Source organism: Carya illinoinensis, chromosome 8 (assembly GCF_018687715.1).
Source record: "Carya illinoinensis cultivar Pawnee chromosome 8, C.illinoinensisPawnee_v1, whole genome shotgun sequence".
Classification (NCBI taxonomy): Eukaryota; Viridiplantae; Streptophyta; class Magnoliopsida; order Fagales; family Juglandaceae; genus Carya; species Carya illinoinensis.
This window is the reverse complement of record NC_056759.1, coordinates 38,281,059-38,289,528: the sequence shown is the minus strand read 5'-3', so window position 1 is coordinate 38,289,528 and position 8,470 is coordinate 38,281,059. Positions and strand designations below refer to the sequence as shown.

Sequence of the window (8,470 nt, the reverse complement as noted above, 5' to 3'; positions counted from 1 at the left end):
GCCACCTTTTGGATTATGGGATCTAGCGATCTCCCTTAGGGACTTGCTAGACTTATAGGAGTCTATCGCTGCTTGACAGCCCAACCTGTTGATGCACCTTGTGCACTGTAAAGCCCCTCATGCCTGCCCGCAGCATCTATAGATGTGGGGCTCTACGCTACCAAAGTGTGTATAAGAAAATAAAGTTGCACCTCTACTAACAATACTTGTTTTTGGCCTAGTGGTAAGCACTTGATCCTAACACCACCACTAGGAGACAAAAGAAGAAAGAGAGAAAGTGGACAAATAGGGGAGAAGGGAGTGAAAGTGTCAGGACGAAAGGACAGGAAGGGAAATGAAAAAGCAGAAAGAGAATGAAGATGTCAGACTTGCAAAGTGGACATTCCTCACTACTACCGAGGCGAATGGGAGAAGGGGGTTAAATAAAAAGCAAGCGGCCAGACAACTTGGGGACTTTGACTTCTTCTTCAACTTTTCGAAGGGGAGCTCCAACATGGGGGTCTTTTCCAGTCAATTTATTCAAGATCTCCATTGCACAGTGAGAAATGAGAGAATATAAGAGACTATAAACAAGCATATTATAGTGAATTTTTCCTCCCCAATTGCCTCATGGATGTAGGCAACATGTCGAACCATGTAAATCTGTGTGTTCATCATTCTTTACTTTCTCTACACTTATTTTCCTTTCACAACCATGGATGTATGCACAGACATAGTACAGTCGCACCAAACCATTACCGGGGGTTCCAAATATGATCATGCATGGCACAAGTTCATGCCATGCACGACAAAAGGGGTGCATGTGCACCCAGGGCATCCCTCGCCCATCGGCTGCGGGTTCTATGGAGGCAGTGCCGGTGCCTTCTGTCCCCACTGCGCCAACCTTTGACCACGGAGGCCTGTGCATGCTCCGATCAGCAGGTGCCTGTCATAGTGCATCGAGATGCACCTTGCCCTTTGTCTACGGGCCCATTAGAGGACAAGGGCGGCCACCATCACAGCTACTGGCATTTTCGACTGCGATTGTGGTTGTCCCAGAAGAAGTAGACTATGCACACGGTGCACGGTGAACAAACTAGCCCCATCACCACAAACACCTGAGGATCTCCTCGCCCATTGTTTGTGGGTCCAACAGGTGAGATTGGCACCACCACGAGGGCCGCCAGAATTTTCTGCCACAGTCGGGGTGGGCCATGCGAAGAATGTTGTGCACGCACGTGCATGGTGGGTCCCACAGGCTAACGGCCACTTGGCCATTAGCACCAAGACCACCACTGATCTATGTCGCCGACGGAGTGGGACAATAATAGACTGGCGGAGTGGGAGTCCTGACCACCCAATGGAGGGCCAACTCCTCGACCATGCACTGTGCACCCTAAAGGGAGCCCACTTCCCGTGGCTCCTGGAAGCTAGTGGCCACCTAGCCAGCATCAATAAGACCGCCAGCGATCTCTATTGCTGGCGGGGTAAGTCTCAACCCCAGAATGGGAGTCCCAGCCACCTCTTTAGCCATACACTCAGCCACCCTCCTCGGCCTAAAGTTTAGCTTGGTTACCACTGGTGGCCAACCACCTCTTTGGCCTAACTCGATCACCATTTCTGGGCAACCACCTCCTCATCCTAAGGTATAGATCATCACCACTGGCGGGCAACCCCCCCTCTCGGCTCAAGACCTTCCTCGTCCATCAACCGGCGAGCAACCACATCCCCGCCCCCCTGCTTCAACCACAACCCTCCTCGGTCACTGACACGCAACTCATCTGCATGGGACAGTCCCTAAGATGCACGAGACTGACTTGCTTGGGACGGTCCCTTTAATGCACTAGACTCACTTTCTTGGGACAATATGTGGGATGCACGTGACTCACTTGCTCAGGAAAATTCTTCAGATGCACGGAACCCACTTGCTCAAATATAGTTCCTCGGCTGCACAAGACTCATCGAGCCACACATTGCACAGTCACCCACGTGGTCAAGGCTTGTTGCCTGAGAGAGTTATATGGTGCTACACGAGTTCCTAATAAAAAAAATAAGAAGGAAAATAGAGAGAGAGAGAGAGAGAGAGAGAGAGAGAGAGAGAGAGAGAGAGAGAGAGAGAGAGAGAGAGAGAGAGAGAGAGAGAGAGAGAGAGAGAGAGAGAGAGGAAGGCAAAGAAATTGCAACCAGCTATGAGCAATTTTTAGTTAAGCAAAAATTGACTACAATGGCTAAAACTCCCTGATTTGTCTCTCTCATAATTTGGGTGAATTTTATTTCTGCTAATGAAACTGCTTCTTGTGTGAGGAACACCGGCTACGTAGCCCTACTCGGACACCACCCAGACATTCCAATATAAGTCCACCTGGACAAATTGTTTAGCACTATCGTGCATGTAGGCACATAGAACCTCCAACATCGCTAAAACATGAAAACCCACATGTATTACTGGCAGATCTCCAACCTGTAGCAGAGCAATTCAGGTTTGCCACCTCACTTTGTGATTTGGGCTGTTTAGACTAATCAAGTTGACTTTCTTTTAGCATGAACAAGCGTCTTTGTCAGCAAAGTTGAGTCCCTTGATTCGCCTTGACACAGCAGTCAAATAAAAGTCCCTTGATTGTCAACCTTCACCCCAACAAAGTCGAGTCCCTTGACTTGTCATGACAAAGCAGTCAGACACAAGTTCCTTGACTTACTGATCCTTGTACTAATAAAGCCGAGTCCCTTAACTCGCCGCAACACAATGGTCAGACAAGTCCCATGACTTTCGTGCCACCTCATCGTGATACATGGTTGGGCTAAATCCCCAAGGCTCGCCCACACGATTAGTCGGACACAAGTCTCTTGACTTTCCAACCTTCCTATTACAAACCGACTCCCTTGATTTGCATGAAATCAGGTCAAGCAGTCCCAGGACTTGCCCATACGGCCCGTCGGACACAAGTCCCTTGACTTGCCGACCTTAGTGCTAAAAGCTGAGTCCCTTAGTTCGCCACGAAGTCAAGCCAGGCACCAGTCCCAGGACTTACCTAGACGGCCTGTCAGACATAAGTCCCTTGACTTCCCGACTTTCGTGCTACAAGCCGAGTCTCTTGATTCGCCACAAAGTTAGGCTAGGTAGTCCCAAGACTTGCCCAGAAAGCTCGTCAAACATAAATCCCTTGACTTGCCGACTTTCGTGCTACAAGCCGAGTCCTTTGATTCACCACAAAGTTTAGGTCAAGCATTAGTCTCCGAACATGCCCAGACGGCCAATCGAACACAAGTCCCTTGACTTGTCGACCTTCATGCCACCAAGTCGAGTCCCTTGACTTGCCCTTAAGCAGCAACACCAGCACAACATCTTCCCTAACAAACACCGAGTGTCACACTCGTGCCACAACAACCGTCTCAGACCTTCACCACACGCTAGTTTGACTTTTGCAACACTATCAAACATCTCATACTTACCTTCCCGTCGAGGGTCAACAGGTGGGTCTAGCCTTATGGCGGCTCTATCTGCCTCACTGCGAATTACAGATTCAGTCTTTCGGCTGCCCAACATTACTCCTGAAATGGCATCTCCTCCAGCAAGCACCATGTGTTTTAAACTTATGCCACAACCACCTCTCCCGAGTTATCTTCGGCAACGAGTCAACAAACAAGAAAGGTTAAGGACCGCCCAGCCTTCTAAGGGACCAACGATCGAGCTAGCCTCTCGTTTATCCCGTCACATTTGAGCTTCGTGCTCTCATCTTAGGCAGTCTAGCACATCTTCCGCCACATCCGAGTTTCGTGCTCCCAAATTACAAAGTTGAGCATGTCTCTTGCCACATCTGAGCTCCACTTTTGCATATTAAGAGGTCAAGCACATATGCAGTCGCATCCAAGCTTCACACTCACACTTGATGCAGTTGAGCACACCTCCCGCCTAGTTTCTCAGAGGTTTTTACCACTCAACGCAATCAGAATGGAGAACCGAGGACCCACTCTCGAACTTATTTTGTCAAAGATCATTGCATGCTTTCTCTATCGTATATTTTATCTTGAAGATTCTCAAGGCTTTCGTTCGGAGCCAATAGACTTTAAGAATCATGGGCAACTGGGAGGGAAACAATATCCAGGACTAAGACTAGGCCCAGCCTTACATGCGACCACTAGGAGACAAAATAAGAAAGAGGGAGAGGGGACAAGGGAGTGTAGGTGTTAGGATGAAAGAACAGGAAGGGAAGGGAAAAAAAGGAAAGGGAAGGAAGATGTCAGGCATGCCGAGCGGACGTTCCTCACCACTACCGAGGCACATGCGAAAATGGGGTCAAATAAAAAGCAATCGGCCAGACGACTTGTAGATTTCGACTTCTTTTTCAACCTCTCAAAGGGGAGATCCAGCGATGGAGTCTTCTTTAGCAAATATATTAAAGATCTTAATTATAAAGTGAGAAATGAGAGGCTATGAGAGACTATAAACAAGTATATTATAGTAAATTTCCCCTCTCCAAACGCCATGTGAATGTAGGCAACATGCTAAGTCACGTAAATCTATATATTCATCTCTCTTTACTGTCTCTTTACTTATTTTGCTGTCACCATTATGGATGTACGCATTGATACTATACAGTCATATCAGAACACGACCGGAGACTCCAAACAATACCGATAGAGATCTGAATCATCATAGTGGGCTAAAAATGACTATTTCTCTCATTTCAGTTATTGTGTAATTTTTTATATATCAATAAGATTTAACTCGAAAAATCAAAAGAAATAGATGGCGAGTTATATTTAGACATTCCTAGGTGAACGTTGGGTTAAAATGAAACCAGAAGAAAAAGAAGAGGGTAGACACGGGGTTAGCATGGGAGAGTGCAGCAGTCTCCATCGCCCATCGGCATTGCCATCAGCCATCAGGAAAACAGGTGGGTGTGTGTGTGTGAGAGAGATGACAGAGCACGTGAGGGCTTCTTCATGTCTCAAACACAGACATATGAATGGAATAATGGAGTAGGGCGCACACGAGAGAGAAACGGTTATAGCGTGAGGAACAAAGACAGCTGGAAACGGTTGGCCGGACATTGGACATGAACAAACACGTGTACCCCATCATAACGTGGACACCTGGATCCTGCATTAACTCCTCCAATCCAAAATTCCCTCCCTGTTCTTAATTCTTTTTAATTTTATTTTTCTGTCAGTTGAGCCACAGGTGCAGCGATCGGAGTCTCCGGCTCGGTAAAAGGATAAAGGTCGTCGGCACGACCACGGATCCAAATTACAATCAATTATTCCTTTCTTAAATGATTAGTTTTTGACAATGAGTTTTTCCAAACTATTCAGAAATTCAATGTAACTCTCTGTACACATTTGAAATCTTAATAAAAAAAAAATAGATATTAAAAAAAAACTCGAAAAAATCTAAAAACATTAGAGAATTGAAAATTATATATTTTTTTAGTTAAAGAAAACAAAATTTATTTATTAAAATATTTATTGATAAAAAGTAATTTCTTGTTTAAAAAGTATTCGTGGATTTATTAAAATATATATATATATATATATAGACAGATGTGCTTTGAGAGGGAAGGATGGTGGCTTTTATTTTGGGAGCAGGGTAGGGGTAAATATTCTGTTAAAAAAAAAATAAAAAATAAAAAGAGATAAAGAAAACAGGGTACAGAACAAAGAGCGGGAGAGAAGTATATTTAATCAGACCTTGCTGAGAACTGATCGGTCATTATCCATTTCACGGTATTTTCCTCTGCTCCACCAACTGATACCCCGAATATAACATTATTAACGTTATTATTATATATAATATCCCTAAATAAATGAATTTCATCATATATCTATATATAGGATATTATATATGTGCATATTACAACTAAAATCAAAATCAAAATCAAATCCGCCAAAAGAGGGTTGAGGTGTTTACTGACAAGTTGAGAACGAGAGAGTCGGTCGTGGAAAAATAGCTGGATTTCTCACACGACGCCTGGAAGCCCCAACCGTTTGCCCTCTCTTTCTTCTCCGAATTACATAATCGTCCCATTCTCTCACAGTCCGTCATTCGATACGGAGGTATGGCTGTGGCTCCGTTGTTGTTTCCTCACTTCTATATTGTACTATTTCTTGCTTAATTCGAATGAGAACGATAAATCAGGTTGCTCCTATCACTCATTTTTAACATCTATCAAGATATCAGAATGATTGTTTCTTTCATTAGGCTGACTACTTTTGCGCCTACTCCAGTGGTTGCTTCTTCCTCTCTCTCTCTTTTCTTTTTTCCTTCTTTTCCGAATAATTCTTGGATTTTGGTTTCTTCGTTTTTCTGGTCTAGGATAAAGAATTATTGGAATCTCGGGGAAATAAGAAGAATAAAAAAACAAAAAAACAAAAATTCCGGGATTTGGATGAGAAGGCGAAATGGCATCTTCCATGGATGAAGTGGTGGAAGATATTATGCAAATTCACAGATCTTTACCGAGCAGACCGGCTATCGACGAGGTGGAGGCCGCCAAGGCCTTGATCAGAAATGTGGACAAAGAAGACCAAGCGAGACTCGATGCCATTGCAAGACAAATCAAGAGCCCTGATGTACCGGAGGAGCTCTTCGTTGTGTTGCAAGAGATGCATAAGAGCTTGGCCTTTTTCTCCTGTAAAGATCAAAAGAGGGAAGCTTTAAGACTGCTCGATCTCGAAAACCTCCACTCTCTGTTCGATGAATTCATTCAGAGAGCTTCCAAATGTGTGCCTTCGACGATTTCTGGCGGAGGCGGAAGCTTCTCTTATAAACCCAATTCATCTGCGGCTACTTCTTATTCGTCGTCGAGCTGGTACCACTCCGAGAAAGAACCCGTAAGGACTTCTGAACTGTTCACCAGAGATGACAGCTTTGTGAACAAAGCCAAGTCGACAACCGACGGCATTGGGATTGGACCCAGTGTCTCGTCCAATGCCCAGATATTGGACCCTTCTTTAAAACCTCCTACCGCTTCTTCAGGTGAGTCTTTTCTACACTTATTCTTGTTCCTCTTCCTTTTCCTTATTGGGGTTTGGTTTACTCCTGTTTGGTACTCTTTTGTCCACTTGGGGTTGGATGGCAGTGGGATTCTGAAAAGAATATCGGCTGAGATTTATGTTATTTTATTTTAAGAGTGTTTCCGATTACTAAGATTAGTAAGAATTTTCATAGATAAACTTTTACCAGATTTAAGTTTGTTTTTGCAGGTCAAGATGGAGAAAAACTGAGTTTGATTAAGCTGGCTAGTTTAATTGAAGTGTGGTCAAAAAAAGGCACTCGAGATCTTAATCTTCAGAATAAGTTGATGGATCAAATCGATTGGCTGCCCGATTCAATAGGAAAATTGTCCGGTCTCATCACCCTAGATTTATCTGACAACCGGATTGTGGCCCTACCAGCCTCCGTTGGAGGCCTTTCATCCTTGACAAAATTGGATTTGCATGCAAATAGGGTCTCTGAACTCCCGGATTCTATTGGAGATCTCCTTAGCCTAATCTATCTAGACCTAAGTGGTAACCAGTTGTCATCTCTACCTGCGACCTTTGGTAGATTGGTACGTCTTCAGGAGCTTGATTTGAGCTCAAATAGGCTCTCGTTGCTGGACGAATCAATAGGATCACTCGTCAGCCTCAAGAAATTGAATGTAGAGACAAATGATATTGAAGAAATCCCACATAGCATTGGTCGGTGTACTTCGCTTAGGGAGCTTTGTGCAGATTATAACCGACTTAAAGCTCTTCCAGAAGCTGTTGGGAAGATTGAAACCCTGGAGGTTTTGTCAGTCCGTTACAACAATATCAAACAATTGCCTACAACAATGTCATCTCTATCAAACCTGAGGGAGCTTGATGTCAGTTTCAATGAGCTCGAGTCAGTGCCTGAGAGCCTATGTTTTGCTACTACACTTACCAAGATGAACGTCGGAAACAATTTTGCAGACATGAGATCTCTACCAAGGTCTATTGGAAACCTTGAGATGCTTGAAGAATTGGATATTAGTAACAACCAGATACGGGTGCTCCCAGACTCGTTTAGAATGCTCACAAGACTACGTATACTACGTGTGGAAGAAAATCCTCTGGAAGTTCCGCCGAGAAATATAGCTGAAACGGGTGCACAGGTAAGTTCTCTTTTGTTGACGTTATCACATCATTAAAAGAGTACCCCTTTCTTCTATTCCAATGCTCATTACGGTTTCTTGCTGCATCCTAGGCTGTTGTTCGATACATGGCCGACCTCTTTGACAAAGGGGAAAAAGGGGATGTTAAATCCCAATCTGTTAAGCAGAAAAAGGGTTGGGCTCAGATATGCTTCTTTTCGAGGTCTAACAAAAGGAAGCGAAGTGGTGCAGATTATGTGAAAGCCTGATTGATTACAGCAGCATTGCTGACTAGAAATTTTACACGATCTTTCTGTTAGTAAGTGGTCGCATCGCTTCCTGAACTAGTTGTAAATAGACCATATAGACAGATTTTGATATATTTATAGTGCTAA

At 44.3% G+C, this 8,470-nt stretch overlaps 1 protein-coding gene across 1 annotated transcript; it reads left to right on the top strand.

Moving 5' to 3' along the window:
* The first annotated feature begins 5,808 nt into the window (after positions 1-5,808).
* Positions 5,809-8,470, top strand: LOC122319244 (plant intracellular Ras-group-related LRR protein 4-like). Its single transcript, XM_043137223.1, has 4 exons — positions 5,809-6,033; positions 6,293-6,955; positions 7,183-8,096; positions 8,189-8,470. Exons 2-4 carry the CDS (start codon positions 6,379-6,381, stop codon positions 8,342-8,344), a joined length of 1,647 nt encoding a protein of 548 aa, XP_042993157.1. The 5' UTR covers positions 5,809-6,033; positions 6,293-6,378; the 3' UTR covers positions 8,345-8,470.

Excerpts from the sequence above, each read along its gene's own strand:
- LOC122319244 (XM_043137223.1), top strand. The coding sequence starts at position 6,379 with ATGGCATCTTCCATGGATGAAGTGGTGGAAGATATTATGCAAATTCAC. Across the intron at positions 6,956-7,182 it reads ACCTCCTACCGCTTCTTCAG|GTCAAGATGGAGAAAAACTG; the intron begins GTGAGTCTTTTC and ends TTGTTTTTGCAG. Across the intron at positions 8,097-8,188 it reads TAGCTGAAACGGGTGCACAG|GCTGTTGTTCGATACATGGC; the intron begins GTAAGTTCTCTT and ends GCTGCATCCTAG.